The sequence below is a fragment of the Puma concolor genome, chromosome C1 (genome assembly GCF_028749965.1).
Source record: "Puma concolor isolate L17-30 chromosome C1, mPumCon1.1.hap2, whole genome shotgun sequence".
NCBI lineage: Eukaryota > Metazoa > Chordata > Mammalia > Carnivora > Felidae > Puma > Puma concolor.
In genome coordinates this window covers 53,476,108-53,498,748 of record NC_141674.1, presented here as the reverse complement: position 1 = coordinate 53,498,748, position 22,641 = coordinate 53,476,108, and the positions used below count along the sequence as shown (strand labels likewise).

The following is a 22,641-nucleotide window of genomic DNA, read 5'->3' as shown; positions in this document are numbered from 1 at the left end:
GGAAATCATCATACAAGTGGTAGAAGACACAGAGTACATCAGATTTTCATAGAACAACCTTACCCAGAAGCTTCCTTTGGATTATACTCAAGTGTGTCATTATCTGCTTTAAAGAGAGTATTCCTCAGAAGGGTGTGAAGTCTAAAGAGAGTAATAATGACTTCTTTTGCTTTGAATATACTGTCCTATTAATGTATTCAATTTTAAACTCTTCTATTACCCAATTTTTTTTGAGGGTAGGATTTTCTTTTTTTAAAACATATTTCAGAGTGAGAGGCAGAGTGAGAGGCAGAGAGAGAGAGAGAGAGAGAGAGAGAGAGAGAGAACGAACATGTGAGTGTAGGAGGGGCAGAGAGAGAGAATCCCAAGCAGGCTCCATGTTGTCAGTGAGGAGGCTGATGCAGGGCTCGAACTCGTGAACCATGAGATTGTGATCTGAGCCAAAATCAAGAGTCAGACAGATGCTTAACCACTGAGCACCCCCAGGTGCCCCGAGTAGGATTTTCAATCAACCAATACATCTTGAAAATTTTTAACTATACATTTAATGATATACATAACTATTCTAAGTAAAAAGCTTACTTCTTGTGAATAACTTTTTCAACATTGGTTCTGTCATTACCCATTTGAGGTTTCCCAGCTAAGATTATTTACAATTTAATAAGAATATTAAGATCTTTGTTTTTTCTTAACATCTTTAATCTTACCTAGGTAAGTTTGCAGTTAAATCAAATACTTAAGAGTATTCTAAGCTACAAAAAAAGAAATTATTTTTGAATGATCTACATGAAAGCTCCCATGTAACTGGGTGGATGACCAAGAAATGACCTAATTTGGCCTTAGGAATTTAAGGAGGCTGCATGATCTCTAGAAGACAGGAAGAGGGGAACACAGGGCACCACGCATATTTACATAAGACTGTGGGAAAGGACTTCAGCAGACATTTCAAAGGGTTTCGACTGGGTGAGTCTTTAAACAAACAAAACCAAAACAAAATACCAAGTGTGAGACCTTAAAACATTCACTGCTCCACTCTGGGCTTTATAGCCCACAATGGTCAGGCTGGTGAGCTGGACTAAAGTCCTGTCCTCTCATTCTATAATTCTCAGGCAATGAAAGAGCCAGGAATACCGTTCAGATATTAACTATTATTTCATTTCATATTCCACAGTGGGATGAGATGTGAGAACGTAAGGATCCACTTACCACAAGGCTAGTGTTGAATTTATAAAACCTTTGGACTGTTCGGTCACTGAAGCTGTTGCACAGGTTTTTCTTTACAAAGTTGGGGTGGTTCAGGATATCGTTTGCTACCAAGGGCTCCTAACAAGGCCAAGTGGACAGAAAACATAGGCCACATAATTAATGAGGCATAGGCTGTGGGCGCACTGTGCTATTGGCTTTGCAACAAGTACCTTGTGGGTAATATGCTGTTGTTCCACAGGTGCATGTCCTTTGGGGTCAATGAGGGTTGGATGTGCCACCAGATAACCCCGGTCCTCCATTATGAAGCACCTGTGTCAAAACACGGGACATCCTTCAGTAATATGAGTGGTTTTTCTATACTGTCAGCATTTATCTTGCTAGCCTTGAAACAAATTGCATTTATCTCAGTGAATAGTCCCTGAGACAAATTCACTGAATCTCAGTAAATGGTCCCTGAGAAAATTCACTGAAGGCAGGCTGGCAAACAGGTAGATAGATCCGTTCTTCTTCTTCTTTTTTAAGTTTATTTATTAATTTGAGAGCGAGCAAGCGGGACAGGGGCAGAGAAAGACAGAGAGGGAGAATCTCAAGAGGCTCGGCACCATCAGCAGCGCAGAGCCTGATGTGGGGCTCGAGCCCACGAACCGTGAGATCATGACCTGAGCCGAAGTTGGGTACTTAACCAACTGAGCCACCCAGGCGCCCCAAGAGATACATTATTCTTGAGGTGGTAGGTTATCTGGTATACAGTTTATGGTAAGAAAGTTACACCTGACTCTGAGGCCACCTACATAGTTCAGACGGAATGTGTCCACTTAGCCAAAGACGGACTGAAAAATCTTTTGCAAGGATATGTAAGGGGCAAGTTTATTCTTTCTTCAGAGGAGAGAGACTCTGAAGGAAGTGGCCTTGGCTATTTAGAGGCACAACGTTTAAGCAAACCATACGACTTCTTCTTTTCATGTTAAATATACATAAAATACAACCTGCAGGGACATACAAAAAATATATTTGATGGAAACACTAAATAAGCAAAGCTGGAATTGCTCTAATCAAGGCTATGTGCTGCCCTATTTTACTCTGCATTTGTTGTAACAGTTTGCTATTACAACATTCCTCATTCCTCATTAAGGGCCAATGTGAAATTTAGCAGTGATGTGAAGCATGGACCATGAGAGTGAAATAAGAAAGCTATTTTTAAAAGTGGCCTGCATTAAATCAAGGGAATACCCTTGCTTTGATGAGACATGTTCTTTTGAAATTAGGAGGTGAAGGCTTTCTTTAGTTCCACGAGCCTCTTTCCGGGGAAATGTAAAAGGGAAAAGTCTAAGTGTCTGAAATCCCCACAAAGACTTTGGCTTAATAACTAAGTTAACATCAAAAGTACCCTCTGGTCTTTCTAGCACCCAAGATATGGGAAACCTTTAATTACGGACTCTGAGAGAAACAAGAGCTTTCAGGGAATTCTGTGCCACGGTCTTTCTCCTTGTTATGAGATGAATCTGTTTGTCTAAATCCTAAATGGCATGCATCTTAGAAAACAAAAAGAACAAAAACCTTCTTAATAGAACACCCAGGCGACGGACTCCATTTCTGGTCTTGACCATGACAATGTGGTTGCCATTCAACTAGAGATGTCTGACAGCACTGTCTTTGTACTTTGCGGCTAAACAGGAAATGGTGTTCCCGAAGGGCTTACCTTATTTTGTTGCCACCATCTTGGTTACAGACTGGCAGTAAGTCCATCAGAACCTTGTAGAAGTATCTAAGCGTGAAGTCAATCCCCATCACAGCCACGGTGTGCCCGGAAGACAGCTGGGTACTTCACGTGAAGAAGATCAGTGAGAACAAGAGGCACATATCTTATTTAAAGGAAAGCTATGTTCCATCACGAGGACGTTGTATGATATTAGAAACATATGCCCCCTATCCTGCCACATTTTTCATCCCTATAAAAATGATCAACTAAATGGCTGATTTAGCGTAATGGAGATTTGATAGGAGAAAACTTAAGGATAAAGGTATAACTTTCTAATAAGATGAGCCCCAAACCCAGGCAGCTATGGAACATGGCTAGCCCTGGCTTTAGATGTTCAGACAGTGACTGGACTATTCTTTGGCAAGAATATGGGGCTGGCAGGAAGAGGCATCAGGTGGGAGGTTGGCAGCATGACTACCATAGTTCCTCCCAACAAGGAACCTGAGTGATCCCTTTAATTATTTCCCTCATTTCATAGATAAGGAAAGTGAGATCTCATGAAAGTTAACTGACTAGTGTAAGGTCAGACAAAACTACGCCTCATTTTCTTTCTAGAACACTAAGTTTGGCTCTATTCCAAACATAGCTTGGATTCTAGAACAAAACTCACTTGGTTCACAGGCCCGCTCCTTCTCCAGTCTAAAATGCTACTCTCAGAAAGAGGAGCACCCAAGAGGATAAAGTTGGGTACTATATGGTGCTTGCTAACTTTTTAGCTCTGGAATCAAGCAGATCTGGAGTCAAATCCTGGCCCTCTTGGTTCCCATCTCTGTGGTTCCTGGGAGGCTACTTTAACCTTTCCAAGACCCAGTTTTCTTATGTGAAAATGGGGATAGTCTTACCTACCTTGCAAAGGCTTAAATGAGACAGTGTTTACAATGCTTAGCAAGCTGCCCGACCTATCCAAAATACCCAATAAAAAGAAGTTACTCAAAAGAAAACCCATCAGGGCTTAAAGCTCAGGCCTGGACAGAGAGTGAACTTACTATTCTTCCAGACAAATGCTAGCTATAGAAGAAGCATGGACTTCTCACTTGAAGCCTAGGTTCTTTCTAATCTGTGATCATGGGCAGTTGGAGGGGTTTGGGTTACTTGGCCAATGAGCTCCGGGACCTTTGTGGCTGGGAATTGGGTTTACCCAACTTGGGACATTACAGGTGCCCATCATTACCATCATCCACCCATCCACCCAAACACTGATGTCTTTATAAAAGAAAAATGGTGTTGTTATTGACAAAAATCTTAGAAATTTTAAATGGAAAGCTCAGAAGAAAATTCCCAAAGTAAAATCACCTTTTGGAAAATCAAAACCTGGGAGTGAAATCAGCTTTGCTATGTAGGCAACTGTCCCCCTTCTGGTTACTGTCAACATTGATACTAACTTATATAACCTCCAACTCTCTCCCGAAAAAACCACTAGCAAAAGGGACAGTGAAATTTGTCAAAGCTTTGCTGTCAAAACTGTGTTTGGCATGAGATGGAGGAGGGCCATGCTGTGCGATTATTTGAGAGGCTACTGCCTCAGTAAGAGCCTGGAGTATTGTTACCGAAGTAACTTAAATTCTACCACGGGAGAAATCCAAGACTCAGTTGCCTTACACAGGATTTATGTTTTGTAGCAAATCATGTTTTGAAGTATCAGTCAAAAGAAGTTTAAGCCTCTCTTACTTTTCCAGGAGAGAGTGAGGGATCCAAACCATAGGTACCATTATGATAATATTTACTGAGTGGTCAGAACTGATAGGCACTCTGGTGGGCGTTTCAATACATCATTTCAATTATTTCTCACAAAAACTTTATGAGGCATTATCATTTCCAGAGAACTGAAGCTTGGAAACAAAGTATTTGGCCAAAGTCACACAGCAAATAACTAGTGGAAGCAAGAATGGAAGCTCAGTGTCCTCAACTTCAGAGCACACACTCCTAACCGGTGTGTTAATACTGCCTCCTTAGAGATGCAGTACATTCAAGAGTTTCCAAGCAATTTCACATGATGTACTCCATTTCCTGTGACATCATCGGAAAGGAATTACAGCTCCCATTCTATAAGTGAAAAAATTAAGCTTAGAATGGCTTAAAGACTGAAAAAGATTGACCACCTTTTACTTATGACACAGAGACCAGTATGCGATTCTGGTTCGTTCTACAATACTATAGCTGACTCAGTGAAAAATACAACTCAGGTTTTTCAGGACAAGTTGATTTTGTTCCTAAACTTCCCCTATATGATTACCATCGGCTCCGATATGATCAACATGCTGAAGGACAAGCAAGCACGTTGCCCATGTAAGTCTGGTATTCATATTTTTACCTGCATTTCAAAACTGTACAGTTACCATAGCAACACATAAAGAATGCCATAGAAAAATCAGACCAAGCCTACATTTCAAGGTTCAAAGGACCATGCTGTTTGCAGCACTTCCAGGAGATTTTCACTGCCAAAGACTCACCTGACCAGTCCTTTAATCCCTGACTATACTTCATCATCTCTGCTAGCATTACCATTCTCCAAAGAATGCACGCGTAGATTCTCAGGCCGCTAATAATGCTCATGGAAGAATCCCCAGTGCACTTACTGTGAGTAACCGATGAGTGAACGCTGAGTTAGAAAAACCCCTCCCCAAATTATCAGCCAAACCAGTTCTGAAAACCAAGGCTGAAGGAGATTGCTTCCTGGCTAGTTGAATACTAGCTTAAATTCTCTTTTCTGACCTATTAAAATGCCAGAAGTTTAAAGCTGGAATAGGACATTAATAGTAACTGTCATTTATTTGGGACTGCCCATGGTCAAGTGCAGTGCTAGACAGTTCACAGTCATCATAACTGTAATTTCTCATTATATCAGTTCAACCCTGGCATCATCACCCGTTTCATAAATGAGGCTTTGAGAACTCATGGAATATAGTAATATTACAAGTATTTAACATTTATTGAGGCCTTACCATGTGCCAGGCACCATTCTAAGGGCTTTACATATATTATTTCACGTAATCCCTAATCATCTGAGATAGGCCTTAATATCCTTTTTATTTTTGTTATTTTTAAATCTTTTTTTTTTTTAAGTTTATTTATTTTGAAAGAGAGAGATACAGTGTGAGTGGGAAAGGGGGCAGAGAGAGGGAGGGCAGAGAATCCCAAGCAGGCTCCACACTGTCAGTGCAGAGCCTGAGGCGGGGCTTGAACTCACGATTGTGAGATCGTGACCTGAGCAGAAACCAAGAGTCAGACACATAACCAACTGAGTCACCCAGGCACCCCAACCTTAATAACCTTTTTAAAAATATATTTATCGAGAGTGAGCAAGAGACTATGCGTGTGCATGAACAGGGGACGGGCAGAGAGACAGGGAGAGAGAGAATCTCAAGCAGGTTCCAAAACGGGACTTGATTTACAACCACCAGATCATGGCCTGAGCCGAAATCAAGAGTCTGATGCTTAACCAACTGCGACACCCAGGCTACCCCATCCTTCTTTCAGAGATGAGGGAACCAAGGCAAAAAGGAACTCGTTTATAGTCATAGAAGTAGTAAATGGCAAATACACGTTACCAGAGTGGAATCACATCTTAAGAGGAGGTTAGGTTCTCAAGTTGGCCCATGAGACCAAAATCACCGGTAATCGCCTGAACAAAGTACATCCATTAAAGCTACAGTTGCTTTAGTTGGGAACCAGAAGTGGTAGTTGCCCTGTGTTCTCAACTAGGCGGAGTGAAAAATACACAGCTTTAAGTCATAAAAGCATGCTCAGCTAAGGAAGATGTTCAAATGATCAAGTCCACGGGACTGCATATTGATCAAAGCAAGAGCAGATACTCATTCCTGGAATACACTCTCAGTGAATGACTGGTGGCCAGGACCCAGGATTTCAATGGCCACTTTTCACTCTTGTTAAAGTCGAAGAACTAACCTTGGATAGGTTAAGCACATTGTGAAAAGTAGCCAATTAAGGGAATTGAAGGCTTTTCTAACTTGAAATCCCATCATATTTCCATCATGCTTCATTTGGGCTGACATCATAAATATGTATACATTAGCTAAATGAAGCTTCTTTAACCCATTCAAATTTCAACAAAAACATGTACACAAATGTAAAAGAGCACTAAAATCTGCACCTCTCTGTGGCCACCCTCTCCCCCCGACACACACGAGAATACTGTATAGAAGAGATAATGGCATAACGAGGAGCAGGTGGCGGAGTCCGATGGAACAGATACCAAGAAAGACACACACAGGCAGTCATTCTCTTCCTGCCACCCCTACCCCCAACATCTGAAGCCCAGTGCTGGCCCACTGTCATTGTCATCAAAGACCAAGGTGATTCCTGTCTCCTCAAGCCACCTTGTTTACTTTTTCCCAACTGATTAGAATATATGGGAGATGTCAAGTCTCGTTATTCAGACAATAGTAAGGTATGCCTGACAGATGGTCTGTTAAGGAAAACATTGAAAAGTTCTGTTCTAAATAGGTGTTTACTTGTTCATATGTGGCAGAGCCAAAAAGATACCATGCCCTGCAAAACAATCACTGTTTGGCTGGCGGCAGGACCCTGCTTTCCATGGAGACACAGGTCATGATATTGAAATTCCAACACAGTACTGCTTCCCAATTCTTGCTCCCAATGAACTTGCGTTAGAAGAATTCTCCGGAATGTCAATCATTTGATACATAATGAGCACCAGCGAAAAGCATAAAGTTAAGCAAGAAAAATCTGTCTCCCATAAATTTTAAGGCATCATTATAGGTACCAGTCAAAATATGGGCTTTCTTGGTTGCTAGGGAAAAACATCTATTTGTATAATGAAGGGATTAAAACAACGTATGTGACCTGCCTTTCTACCCAATGTTTCACTGACATTTGTCGCTTAAATACTGAAACCTCAAAAGTCTGAAATACAAAGCACCCGGAATGTATTTACAGTCATGCTGACATTTAATAGCATTGTTGGAAAGTCAGTTTTCAAAATGCTTTTTCATTTTTCAAGAGACAGTATAAGGACAAAGTAACAATAACAAAAATAACAAACTCCTATATAATTCTAAGAAGTTAGACCAAAATAAAAGAGGTAATAAAATTGGGGTCTTGATACTTTTTTTTTCCTTCACTACACATGCTCCTTTGCTTGGGAAAGTGCTCTCTGGTAATAACGGTCAGGCTCTTGTTGGGATTTCTTCAATTGGTTAAGATTGGTATTTCTACAAACTGCCCTACGGATTCTATCTTTTTCTTCTTCTAAAGGATCTTCTTCATAATAGGACTAAGAGCTTTTCATTGACTCAATCACATGATGATCTTGTGAGGTAGGTATTATCCCCATTTTACAGATAACAGGAGGAAGCTCAGGAAATCCATGAGGACACAGCTAGAGAAGATATTCAAACCGCAGACTGCTCACATCAAAGATCATGCTTTTGCCACTAATCCTTGGTTGTCTACTCTACTTCCAAATTTTCAAAATATTCTTGAGGTGTTTAAAAAAATGACTAAAATATTAATTAAAATATTACCTGGATGAATGTATCGTGTGACTGATGGTTACTACATAACCAGCTCCTCCAACATCCAAATAAGGGCCAGTCAGAGAAATCAAGCCTGGATTAGCCACCGCATGGAGATACCTAACAGACAAGACAAAGTCGTGTTATTTTTAGGGTATGAAAAAACTCTCTAAATTTCAAAGAAAAGTGAACTTGTAAAAAAAAGTTTCTGAATTTATATATGTTCATTTTTTCATAGGTCATATACGAGCTATAATTTGATGCCATGATCATGTGCAGTGACATTAAATATCCCCACTATGGGCATATTACATGCAAGGTAAGACTGAAACAAAATACCCAAAGGAATAGAAATGGCCAAGTATAAAACATCTCAGTCTCAAAATTTCAATAAGAGATGAAAACACTGTAGACAGAGGAAACCCACAAATCTGTTAATACTGCATTAAAAAAAAAAAGATTGAAAAACATGTTTTCACTGTCATAAAAGTATCTTCTTTAATGTGACTGCCTGAAGTTGCTTTATTGTATGTACTTATCATGTCTCTCCAGGATTTGGGGGGGAACCTTTGATAATGGAAGCTCCTAAAACTCACCATTGTCTCCTAGTGGGATCAAATGCTTTGTCCATGAGGGAACCAGGATAAATTCTGAGGACGCCATTGGGTGTTGCTATGTAACGGCGGACAATGTACGTGTTCAGGCTACTCATTTCCATTTGTGTCATCCATTCATCTGTGACGTGGCTGGTGGCCATTACTTCATTCCTGACAGAGAACTGGGAAACAAAGGAAGACATGGCAGGGATCCTTTAAGACTCACATGAAAAGAGAGTGGGCTGCTGGCAGGGCTTCCTAAAGCTCTCTTGCAGAGAAGCCAAGCCCAATTACTTCTTAAAAATCTTTCCACAGCAGATGGATACAGCCAAACTTGGTGAAAACAAAAGCTCCCTGAAACATAGTCAGTGGATGTGTGATTTACTCGATTGTTCATCCTAGTGAGGCTTTCTGCATTTAAGAAGAAAGATCCTATAGTGAAGCATCAAACACACACACACACACACACACATGCACGCACACGCACATCCCAGCTAAATCTCTCCTCTTTAAACTTCGTCATGTTTATCTCAACAGACCATAGGGGCACTTTACTTCTTTCCCCTGGGAAAAATGGGGCTGGGAAAGTTCCACTGATCTCTAAGTCACACCCCCCTACCTAGAAAACTCCTAGCGCATCTAAGGCCTGAAAGAGATTCTTCATCTGGCCCACAGGGCTTCTTAATCCCTCGGTAGGGTCATCGCCGACCAGCCTCCCGGGGGCCACACGCTGTCTTTCTGGCTCTCCAGCTGAGAGGCACAGATCCAGAGCTGGGCTTCCCACTTCAAAGGTTCACTGACAGTGCCCCCTCTCAGGCCTGTGGAGGGGGTACGGCAGAAGTGGGGCCCCAGGCCAGCACTCACTTTGAGCCCTGGGTTAGCAATGAGGCGGGTGTTGTCACTGAGATAGGCCGTGTAGTGTTCCACCATTCGCTTTGTCTCTGGCTGGCTGAGGTGTTCGTATGGGGAGGAAAAGCTGCCAGCAGACAGCATGACAGTTGGACTTTCTGAAAGAGAAGCAAACAAAGCCAGGCCTGAGAACACGGAGACTTCATCTCAGGCCCAAACAAAAGCATCGCTAAGGCTCTGCCAATCTGTTAGCTATGGTGGCCTCAAGTCTTCCACAGGGAGAGCAAAGAACTCAACACTAGGAGCTTAGAAGGAAAAAGCCCTCATTCTCTCCCCTCAGGGAGTTTATAGTCATGAGTGAACCATAAGAGATACACGTACAAATAGATACAAGTGCCTAAAATGCAAATGCTCAAAATCTTTTAAGTCTACACATAGTATCTCACACTTACTAGGATTAAGGAACAGCATAGCACATGGAGCCAGACTAGGTTGAGTCTCAGCTCGACCATTTCCTGGCCACGTGATGGTGGGTAAGTTGTAATGTATGTGATGCTTTTGTCATCTGCAAAGTAGGCAATTATAGCACTAATACATCAGTGAATTTGTGTAAAGCAAATGAGTTGATAAATGTAAAGCTTGTAGAATGGTGCCAGAGCACGTCACAAATGCCTTGTGTTAACTACGACTGTCCATATTGGTACCAATATTTCAAAGGAAGGAAAAATGGAATTGTGGAGTCAATGCAAAAAATCAAATAAAAAAATTCTTCGCATAGACAGGGATAGCCAAACTTGGCATAAACAAAAGTTTATAGACTGGTTACTGTAGGTATGATTTAATTGTTGGTCCTAAGAGGAAAACCCAGTTTGATCTATTTAAGCCCCAAATCCTCACAGTGAATTACATTATGAAACAAAAACCGACGTTTCTGTGAAATTTCTTACTTCAATTTTACATTTTTAGACTCTTTAGGAAAGCACCAGTCATGTGTCCAATCTCAAATCTGTAGGTCATTTTCCATTCTTTTTGTTAGTTCTCACTCATGGTATCTTGTTTCCTTATGGCCTGGCTACCTCTGACTGTGCAGGACATGGCATTTAAAAATAAATTTCTGGAAAGAGTTGAATCCTAACAGGATGAGGGAGTCCTTCCTACAGAGAGGACTGTTGTTTGATTCTGCCAGGTGCCACACCCCAAGATGAGGCAGGGTGGGTAGATGGAGACAGTTCTCAATAAGATGACAGGGTACCAGTCTAAGAGCTGCACTATGGGGCTTTGATATTCAACATTCAACTAGTCCATGACTAGTTAATGTGTGAGTTTCCTTAGACCACTCAGATGGTAGGAATCAAGTCAAGGGCTTCTTTAGTTTCAATTCACACTTACCCTAAAGATGGAGGGTAACAGAGGAGGGGCAGAGAGAGAGAGAGGGGGAGACACAGAATCTGAAGCAGGCTCCAGGCTCTGAGCTGTCAGCACACAGCCTGATGCAGGGTTTGAACTCACAAACTGTGAGATCATGACCTGCACCGAAGTCAGATGCTTAACTGACTAAGACACCCAGGCACCCCCCCCAAAGCACAGCTTAATTTCACAGTTGTTTCTCCTGGATTGGTAAATAGGTGCATTGCAAATGTGGCTTTAACAGTGGCCTCCTTCTCTGGGTTCTTCTTTTCTTCTAGACTTGGATCCAATTTCTAGCTACCATGTTAGTTCTTTGATACTTTTCAGGAAGATTTTTTTTCCCCCTCAAGTTGCTATCCATTTTCGGTTATCCTCAGTAGGACAGGTCAGAATTATGTAGTCTGCTAATATCAAAAGATACTGCTTCCAGTAATGCTAATTCTCATGATACCACCATGGCATAGCCTGGGAGATTAGTGTTATATTCCTATCGAGGAGAAGAAAACAAAAGCTTAAAAAGGTAAGTCTGCCTAGCAGTGTGCTGTGGATTCATGTGCATATGCTCATGAGGTCTTCCGGGCACAGATGCGCCAGAGAGGGAGGACTGTCCTCGAACTCAAAGAACTTAGGAGCCGGTTGGAGAGACCAGAAATTTTTTTAAAAAAGAAAAACAACAAAATAAGAATTATACAATAATATAAAAAACACCAAAATGCTTCAGGGACAAAAGAGTAGGGCCAAAGGAGAGACACTGAAAGTGGGCCTTTCTTGTAGTGACAGAGACTGGGCATTTGCGCAAAGGCTGACGCACTTTGAGGGAGAAATGCAGATTGAGAGAGAAAACTTAAAAAAGTCCTCTTTGTGTACCGAGAGGCCCTCTTGATGGGGGTTCTGACATATATTTAACACTTTGCCTCAAAATCCCTATCATCGATAGGGATTTGCCAGTTGTCTAAGGAGCCTTAGTCACCTTTCTGAATCCAAACAATTTCCAACAGTGAAGAAGAGAGTGCTTGTTTCGCAGTACTAGGAGTCCTGCATGAATGTCCAGTATGTGCCTGGCACATGGTGGCATGCAATAAAAGGTGGCACCATGGCACAGAAGGAGCGGGAGTCACATTTCAGCCTTGCTACTTTCTGAGGGAGCTTGGGAAAATTTTGAATTCTGATAAATCCACATGTCCTCATCTACAGGAGCTAATTGCTTCCTTTGAATTATCTGCCTATTTCCTACGCTCTTTTGGAGACAGGGGCCCGCGATAGATACAGGTATGCTATGTAGATATATGGGCGTGCTACCCTCGAATCCCACTTACTATTTCTCCACGTCTTACCCTGTAGCCCTCTATCTCCTTGTCTCCATATCTTTGGGTTGGCCTCTAATGGACCAGACTGGTGACTATCTGACGGACTGCCTTTGGGCTACAAAAACCTCTCCGCCTAGCATTAGCAGAAAGCTGAAAGATACAAAGGAATATGAAAGTCCAGCTCCCTCTCCTGTCTGGGCAAACTCTGCAGTGTAATTTACACTCCAAAGCCCCGCTACGGGATTAGGCTGAGGCTGGGACTTCACCGAAAATCCAACTCTTGCTTGCTTTCTCCTCCTTCGCTATCCTGTTTCCCCTCACTTCTTCCCTAGTTTCTTCTTAGAGCCCATCCTTAATAAATCACCAACACACAAATCCTCATCTGCTGGAGAACCGGACCCAAGGCAAGGCCTCATACGGTTTTCACATTTGTATCCCCAAACTAGCACTGCTGTCATTCAACATCCAGGTGTTTTTTCGTTTTTGTTGTTTTAGTTTTTTTCCCTCTAAATTCAAGCAGGTATTTATCGTGAGCTGCTATGAGTAAGCCCACCAAGGAAACTGCAAAGTGCAAAGGCCTCACCTAGAGTCGCCAGCTGTTTGAAGTGAAGGCAGGCGCTAGGCTGGCCCAGGAGGTCCAGCCGGTGGTAGAGCAGCTTGCTGCTGGGGACGGTGTTGAGGTTTTTCAGTTGTTTGACGGGTATTTCCGGTTGTATCACCACAATACAGAGAATAAAGGAAGTGTCTTGTACCTGGAAAAATCAGTAAAGAATTTCTAATCCAGAAAACACAGGTTCCTAGGGGTAGTGACTTCACCTACATTATTTTCTGCTATCTCTGTCTCTATCCCACACAGAAAAATATTTGATGAGTGAATGAAAGCTGCGAGGATGGGGTGAGAGAACATATCTCTGGCAAATGACTACATGTTCTCTTTTCCTTTCTGATGGAGGGAAAAGAACGTATGTAACAGAAAATCCTGCAGCTAATGAAGGGATTACAGAATAGTCCCTTTGGAACAGCAACCCTATGGCCTTTTTGCTTATTTAAGCTGACAAATACAGCATGGCATGAAAATACAGCACTTACTTCTGTTTGGATTTGAAATGTATTTCAAAATATATAGTTGGTTGTGCAATGAGTATTCCAAGAATTGACTACTTCAAAAGCCAATTCTGAATTTATGTACGCAGCCCATATAGAATCTGGTTTATTCATTGTATTCCCGACTAATGCTTTCTCCTTTCCTGGTTGGAGATGGACAGGATCTCAGACTCGTGAAAAGTACAAATCCCATGGCTGCCTCACAAAGCCTGCCTAACTTATCATTTCAGACCAGAATAGGCAAATGTACCGTAGCTCAGCCTAATTTATCAAGCTCCTATGTACAAATAGGAATACTTCCAAACCCATTTGGCTCTTAGAAATGGACACATAAGTAAAGTTCTTGGGAAAAACCGTCTACCAACGAATCAAAACCGAGGCAAGCTACTTAATTCTAGTTTCTTAAAGTTAAAAATACAAGACAGCCAAACTTCTGTAAGTCCGTTAAAGAAGGAGACAGGCCGAATCTATCTGAAAGATGGTTTGTCAACAAATGGAAAGGGTGATAACCAGAACTAAGTTAAAACCACAGGACAATGAGAAGTAATGCAGCCCAAAGGATTAATTTCATGATCAAGGAGAAATTTAAGTAGGCAGGTTAAAGTATAATTTAGGGTTTATGAAGATGGCTGCAGAATCTCTTTAAACATGGGAGAAATTTGCATCTTCCTGGAACTGCTGTCAAGGATATTCAGTTAGATTAGCAAATTTAATTCTCTTCCTCCACCCACAAATTAGAAAATAACAGTGTTCTCAAGTGGCATTTACTATTTCCCCTCTTCCCAACGCACACAGTCACCTTTGTGTGCTGTGTTACATGTTCCAAGGAACCAAAAGACAGAACACTTTGCCAGAAGGACCAGAATTGTAGGATCGGGTCTGTTCTATAAGAGAACAATTGGAAGTTACCCTAAGCATCTACACCTGGGTGGCTCAGTTTGTTGAGTGCCCAACTTTGGCTCAGGTCATGATCTCACGGCTCATGAGTTTGAGCCCCATGTCGGGCTCTGTGCTGACAGCTCAGAGCCTGGAGCTTGCTTCAGGTTCTGTGTCTCCCTCTCTCTCTCTGCCCCTCTCCCACTCACTCTCTCTTTCAAAAATAAATAAAAATGTTTAAAAAAAATTTAAAAAGTTACCCTAAGCATCTAAAAGAAACACTTCAATAGTTCTTAGTTGGAAAGGAAAACCGATTCCAGTACAGGTCTTCTTATTGTGTTCTTAGCTGAAATAGTCTTTGCATTAAGGAACCATGATGTATCTAGAAGGGCTCTCCAGCACCGGGGAGTGTTTTTTTTTCACTGATTGCCCATGGGACTCACGTTTTAAAGTGAGCCATTCCTGTGTCACACAGGAACACTGTAATATCTTCTGAAGTCAGTACTTTCTTCTGTCTCAGCATGCAGTCTCCTCAAATGCTCAAAGATGGACTTGAGCTGCACAGTGACAGGGTAGTAATCTCTTAATGCTAACATAATCTCTCACATTCTATTTAAATTAAGTCAGTGAAATATAATCCATAAGTATCTGCTGTATCTATGGATGCTAAGCAGTTCAAATAATTATTCTCAATATAAGCTGAATCTATTTGAATTACATTTAGTAGAAGAATCCATTTTATTCCTGAAGACGGGGGGAGTATATGTTCCCACCCCCCCCCCCCCACAAAGATAACTTAAAATTATATGCTATTTTTGGCCGGGTAACCTGGCAAGCCTCTTTAACTTCAATCTCATTATTTATTATCTCTTTACTTTTTCACATCATAGCGATGTTCTTGACAGTTTCAGAATTCTGAGAAAGCTAACACTTCTACCTGAAGTGATTACATGATTGTATCCATTTGGCTACACAGAATGGCCAGAATTTCTTGATATCACTGAAGAAAAACTATCTTAAGATGATACTTCTTCCCAAAATGTTAACATTGGGTTTATTTACTGTGCAAAAAGGGTCTTAAAAATGCCTGTATCTCCTCCTTTCTCTCTTTCTAAAAAAAAAAAATTCAATTTCTTAAAGATTTTGTTTGTAAGTAATACCCACACATGGGTCTTGAACTCATAATCCCAAGAGCAAGAGTCACACACTCCACCGACTGAGACGGTCAGGTGCCCATCCTCCTTTCTCTTAATGTCAACAAAATAAGGTAGAGATTTTCTCAGGATGCAATGGAGCTGCTTTCAGTTAGGATATATTAGTGGTACATAATCTCCGATTTCAAATATAAAAGTATTTTTCAGTGGAGTATTCTGGTGTATGGCTTACTCTTTCTTTTAAAAAATTTTTTTTTGATGTTTATTTATTTTTGAGAGAGACAGACACAGCATGAGCAGGGGAGGGACAGAGAGAGAGACACACACACAGAATCTGAAGCAAGCTCCAGGCTCCGAGCTGTCAGCACAGAGCCCAGCATGGGACTGGAACTCATGAACTGCGAGTTCATGACCTGAGCCAAAGTTGGATGCTTAACTGACTGAGCTATCCAGGTGCCCCATAACTTACCCTTTCTGATGTGAAAATTAAGCCATTCATTCTTATTTACAAATGATGTAACAATAAGGGCATGTGACGCAATCATTCTCAAAAAAAATCCTGAAAATGAGCTAAGAGAATTTCAAAATACTTTGACTATCCTGAACTCTGTATTACCAAACAGTAAAATACCAGAAGAGGGGCCTGGGTGGCTTAGTCAGTTAAGCATCCGACTTCGGCTCAGGTCATGATCTCACAGTTCAAGGGTTCGAGCCCCACATCAGGCTCTGTGCTGACAGCTCAGAGCTGGGAGCCCGCTTCATATTCTGTCTCCCTCTCTATCTGCCCCTGTCTCTGCTCACACTCTGTCTCTCTCTCTCTCTCTCAAAAATAAACACTAAAACAAAAAAACAAAAAACCAGTAGAATCAGGCTTGCAAACTGCGAGTTTCTCAAAAGATTTCATTTATTGTTTTGTTTGCTTTTACTTCCGTCATAGAAATCAATGTTGCCACAATGATCCTTTAAGAACGGAACAAGAAAGTCGGAGGACAGTCCTGTCTAAAGGCATGTTGGCTACTTCCAATTCCTGTCATTCCTATACCAGACAGAGACACTGGGTCAAGCTGTCTGTCTGCATCCACCACTGGGCTGGATGCTCAATGAGGGCAGAGAGAGGAGCATTCCTCTATTTCCTTCTTAGCTCACAGTTAGATATTCAGTAAGTCATTCTTAAAGAGATGAATATGTAGATCCATTTAGAGTCAATGGGTTAAACACCAGATATGGCCATGTAAGGGAATTAAAGGTGGTTAAAAAAATGAAAGTCCACTCTACTTTTGGCCAACTGCAATGTCAAGAACCCCATAACAGCATTGATTCTCTGCTGGGAAGAGGTAGTAAAGGGCAGTGACAAGAGTACTGTGGGCACTGTGTGCTTGAACCCCTGACTGAGGGCCTGCTATCTGAATGAAGCTAGTCAAAGGAAGCTGAAGTGGGGGCCACAGGTGATCACTTCACTGTCCATCTGCTGGTGGTGAACATGAATAATCCAGATTCTAATCCGAAAGTTTCTTTGCCTTGGAAAATGTCAGTAGAGGGCATTTATGCTTTCATATCTTTTCTTTTCTAAGTTTATTTACTTATTTTGAGTGAGAGAGAGCATGCACAGGATGGGCAGAGAGAGAGAATCCCAAGCAGGATCCACAATGCCAGTGCAAGGAGCCCCATATGGGGCTCGAACCCACAAACCCGTGACATCATGACCTAAGCCGAAATCAAGAGTCAGATGTTTAACCGACTGCGTCGCCTATATGCCCCTCATATCTCTTTTTCAACTCCTAACTTCCACAACCTGAGTTTAAAATGATTAAACACACACACACACACACACACACACACACACACACACACAAACACACACACCCCACAAAAAAACCTCACTGGATATAATCTAAATGTATATTGATGGACTTATTTAAAGAAATTTGGTCCATCAATTCAACATTACACTACACAGCCACTAAACGTGCATGCACATGCCCAGATATAGATCCCTGTATGTGAACATTTTCTGGAAGCTGATCAAAGTGGTGACTTCTGGGGGAATGGTAGGTCAAGGGCAGGAGAGAGGGAAGGGCAAAGTTTACTTTTTACTTTATATCCTTTTGTACGGTTTGACTCATTCAACATGAAAAATGATTGCTTTTACAAACAAAAAAAGAGGACACCTGTGGAATTTCCTCTTTTTCCAACCCCTTTAAAATTGGTGAGTAACATTATGGGATCTAAGTTCCCTGGAGTTGCTGCATCAGTAGCAATGTAACCCCCAGTTCCCCTGCCAAGACGTCCTGTTAACTCACCATCTTCCAGGCGTAGCTGACATTGTAGGCCTCCTTTCCGGTGGCTCGCAGCTTGTTTATGTGCCAGGACAGGGATGAGTTCACAGGGACGGTGATTATCTGGCTGCCCAGAGGGAGGCTGTGTTGGCAACAGAATGAAATACTTCAGGCAAAAGATAAAATTAAGCTCTTAATTAAAGGCAGAGAAGAAGCTGTGAGTCAATGACCACCTCCTGATTTTGAAAAGCAATGAAGCTCATCACTTTGGAAAGAGATAATGTGAAATTTTCAATTTTGTAAAAGCATGATGTCAGCTCAGCACTAAAAATATTCCTTATGCTCTACCCCTGCCATCCCCCCTCCCATTCTAATTCTTTCCAGAGACAAACTGGTCTCGAATCACTCAGTCATTAATTTACAGCCAATGAGCACAAAGACCCGTTTCTCTATAGGTTACCATCTGCCAAAATAATGTATCACGGTTGGAAAAAATCCAATCTGTTCTTTATTTCAAAAGAAAATGTTGTATATGATTGTGCTGTCAATGGAATGGATGCTGCTTTGCCAAGCTATTTTTTGGCATGCTCTAAAGCTGGTCCTCAACTTAACCTTCTATTTTACCGTTTTTTTTGTTTTTTTTTTCATTTTAGTACAATTGGGAGTTTTTTTTTTTAATGAGATAACATATCTGATTTTATAAATTAATGGCAATGTGAACAAAGAATCTGATTTACAAGACATTTTCCCTAATAGTTTTAAGAGGCTATCTGTTGTTCTACAAAGTTTTACCTACTATTCTTATGAAAAATTCATGGAGGATACTTTTAATAACATTAATTTTTATACTTGTTTTATATCCTATAATACACACTCGTATTGGACCTCAAAAGGTCCTATTTTTTTTCAGGGAAAAAACCAAAAAACCAAAAAACAACTACTATAACTTTCACCTTTTCCTTACCTTAGGATATTCTGCCGAACCAGCTCAAATTTGGGGATATTTTCGTAATGAATGATGTCAGTATGAAGTGGGGGTTCTGACAGTAAATATGGCCTGGTGAGAGATGGGTGCATAAGTGTATACCCTGAAAAAAAAAAAACAAAGACATGAGCTATGGGAAACATGCTGGAAGAAGTGCTGATTCTAATATAAGTGCCTATCACACATCTGAAATGTGGGATACCCCGGGATGACTGCCAATACTCAACATCTCAGTGTGTAACTGGCCAGTCCAATAGAAATGGAACTTGTTTTACGTGTTCTTGTGTAAAACTTGAAGTGTAGAAAGATGCCTTAAGTTATGGAACAAGAGTCTAATCGAGAATATCTTGGGAGGTACTAGTCACTGGGTTTTTGTTTTTATAAAGATGTCCTTATCAGGGCGCCTGGGTGGCTTAGTTGGTTGAGCGTCCGACTTCAGCCCAGGTCACGATCTCGTGGTCCGTGAGTTCGAGCCCCGCGTCGGGCTCTGGGCTGATGGCTCGGAGCCTGGAGCCTGCTTCTGATTCTGTGTCTCCCTCTCTCTCTGCCCCTCCCCCGTTCATGCTCTGTCTCTCTCTGTCTCACAAATAAATAAACGTTAAAAAAATAAATAAAAAAAAAATAAAGATGTTCTATCACCTAAACCTTAACACCAGTGAATTTAAAGATAAGAATATAGAAAAAATCCAAAGGATCACATTCTATGTGTTACTCAGTCCTGGAGTCTAATTTCCTGATGTTTTAAATAACTGTTACCTACCCCTCAGTGCAATATAGAAACAAATGTGTGTCATTTTCAGGTTCATTCTGCCATGTTTATGGTGTTCCAGAAAGAATTTGTTCCACTGCAAATGAGCAGTTCTAGTCACACTAGTTTTCTGTAAATACTATGATTTTCCTACTTTGTTAGTATCAGAATATCTACAGATTATTTTCTTCAGGTTACAAAAAACAAATCATTCTTCCCTCTGATTAATTTTTAGCAGATTACCTTTGTCATCTATGAGAAAAGTATAGGAAGCCAAAGAATCTTGGTAATACGTCACGTCTTCGAGGATGTAAGCCAGGTTCACGTCCACACCTACAATTCCCAGAAGTAGGTTTCCAAAATAACAGGGTTTACTCACAGTCATTATCAAACCTATGGTTTAAAAACAAAACAAATCCAAGGGATAGCAGAGAATGTACCAAAGACTGGAGTTGTGTGCTAGTGAATCCCAAAGGCTAATATCTACCCTCTAGCATCTTCTCATCTTGAAGTGACCTGTGTGATCCAGTACCCAACCACTGCCTCCACAGATGGCATAAGTGAGCAAGAGTTCAGGGGAAAGAGTCTTCTGTGGGGTTCAGACACCCCAAGTTAATTTCAGAGGCAATTTGTACATTTCCCATTATTTCCTCACCTGACCAGCCATTCCAGATCAGTGCAAATTATCAGCAGCACTTACTACATCATTCTATTTCCTCAAGTGGGGAAGATTCAACTGAATGTGAAAGACCACTAGCCAAGGAACTGAAAAATGTGGGTTCTAGCCTAGCTGTGCCCCTTCTGCATTTTCCATATGACATCGGACATAACTTCTCTGGGTCCCGCTTTCCACATCTGCTTAAATGACACAGTGGTAACTGCTTAACTGATTTTTTAGGGATTGTTAGACGAAAAGAGGTTACAAAGGAATGCTTATAAGGTACTTTATTTCATTAATATAACCTATCAAAAGACAAGAAAATGAGGTGAAAAACCTTAGAAAGATACAGAATCTAGTAAGATCTGACCACTGAGAACTCTGAGCAGCTAAAGAAGACAGTGGGTTTCCAAAGTAATGTATTTCTAGTCGTTCGGCTAAGGAGCTCCTCTACTGTTATGTAAAGGGCTAGACAGTCAGTATTTTACGCTGTGCGGGCCATAAGGTCTCTGTTGCATATTCTGTATTTATTTATTTATTTATTTTTTTTTTTTAAATTTTTTTTTTTCAACGTTTATTTATTTTTGGGACAGAGAGAGACAGAGCATGAACGGGGGAGGGGCAGAGAGAGAGGGAGACACAGAATCGGAAACAGGCTCCAGGCTCTGAGCCATCAGCCCAGAGCCCGACACGGGGCTCGAACTCACGGACCGCAAGATCGTGACCTGGCTGAAGTCGGACGCTTAACCGACTGCGCCACCCAGGCGCCCCTGTATTTATTTTTTTAAAAAAGTTTTGAGGGCACCTGGGTGGCTCAATTAAGTATCTGACTCTTGATTTCAGCTCAGGTGATGATCTAACAGTTTGTGAGTTTGAGCCCCATGTCGGGCTCCAAAACAGCATTGGGATTCTCTTTCTCTCTGCCCTTCCCCCACTCTCTCACTCAAAATAACAAACTTAAAAAAAGCTTTAGCGGTGCTTGGGTGGCTCAGTAAGCTGAGTGTCTGACTCTGGCTCAGGTCATGATCTCGCGGTTTGTGAGTTCGAGCCCCAATCAGCCTTGGAGCCTGGAGCCTACTTCAGATTCCATGTCTCTCTCTCTCTCTCTCTCTCTCTCTGCTCCTCCCCCACTCATGCTCTTTAATGATAAAAGCCATTCGCAGCTCCAGGCCATATAAAAGCAACAGGATAATCAGGAAAGGGAAAAGCAAAGGCAAAGACAACGTACACGTGTTGGGGGTCAGTGCGTGGCCCTGAGCATCGGAACAGCCAGGAGAGCTCCTCCCAGCTCTCCTACTGAGCTGGGTTAAGTGGCGCCACCTCTGTTCATGTGTTGGAGACAAAATGATCTCTAGCACCCCTAGCAGTTCTACAATCCTATGGTTCCAAGTAAAACTCAAAACAAAAAGACGCATAGTTTCTCTCCATCTTACTCTTGTATTTTCCTGCACTTAATGGCAAGTTCATGCCTTAGCAGCACATCAAAAAACTATTCTTCTATAAACACCCAGGAAAGGGAATTGGATACTTCAAGTCTTCTACAAAGAATAGACTCCCACATATAGAAACCCGTGTGAGGCCCCTCAAAGTATTAGTGACTTACTTGTGGTCGCAAAGGCCAATTAAATGCATCACGTGGTAGGAGGAAGGGCACACAACACTGAAAAATGTGAGAAGTTGTGCCCAGACGTAAGATAAGTAAGTTCTGGGGATGTAATATATAGCATGGTGACTCTAGTTAACAATGTTGTATTGTAGATTTGAAAGTTGCTAAGAGAATAGATCTTTTAAGTTCTCACTACAAGAAAATAAAGTCTTAACTATGTGGGGTGATGAATGTTAACTAAGCTTATTACAGTGGTCATTTCACAATATATACACACACCAAATCATTTTGTTGTACACCTAAAATGAATGCAATGTTATATGTCAATTATAAATCAATAAAACAGGAAAAAAGAAAAGTTATGCACTATTATAATTTCCAAAGCAGTCAACAGAAGGTTTTAGCAATGTATCTTAAGGAGATTTTTTGCTTAGGGATCCCTGGACAAAGGGGTTATAAATGATGGGAGCAGTGCATGAGGGCTAGCATGGAGACACAGGTCATAACCTGCACGCCAGGCTCCCCTGGGCTTGTGTCTAAGATTAAAGGCATCTTCATAGAGCAGCAAAGTGCAACAAATATTCTGAGACCATACGCTCACTTCAGAATTCTATC

At 41.4% G+C, this 22,641-nt stretch overlaps 1 protein-coding gene and 1 long non-coding RNA gene across 3 annotated transcripts in view; both read right to left on the bottom strand.

The window, feature by feature from the left end:
- The window catches only part of CACHD1 (cache domain containing 1), a 212,150-nt gene that overhangs the window by 17,661 nt on the left and 171,848 nt on the right, over positions 1-22,641 (bottom strand). For both annotated transcript variants that reach the window (XM_086717196.1, XM_086717197.1), the window contains 10 exons: positions 20,006-20,155; positions 18,994-19,117; positions 18,054-18,171; positions 13,203-13,371; positions 9,921-10,063; positions 9,057-9,238; positions 8,470-8,580; positions 2,906-3,028; positions 1,416-1,515; positions 1,207-1,323 (listed from right to left, as the gene is read on the bottom strand). In XM_086717196.1, the coding sequence (XP_086573322.1) occupies positions 1,207-1,323; positions 1,416-1,515; positions 2,906-3,028; positions 8,470-8,580; positions 9,057-9,238; positions 9,921-10,063; positions 13,203-13,371; positions 18,054-18,171; positions 18,994-19,117; positions 20,006-20,155 (1,337 nt within the window). The remainder of the gene's footprint in view (positions 1-1,206; positions 1,324-1,415; positions 1,516-2,905; positions 3,029-8,469; positions 8,581-9,056; positions 9,239-9,920; positions 10,064-13,202; positions 13,372-18,053; positions 18,172-18,993; positions 19,118-20,005; positions 20,156-22,641) is intronic.
- Positions 5,871-8,461, bottom strand: LOC147578075 (uncharacterized). Its single transcript, XR_015254758.1, has 2 exons — positions 7,469-8,461; positions 5,871-7,379 (listed from the first exon to the last, which is right to left on the bottom strand). It is a non-coding gene; the product is annotated as an uncharacterized LOC147578075 (long non-coding RNA).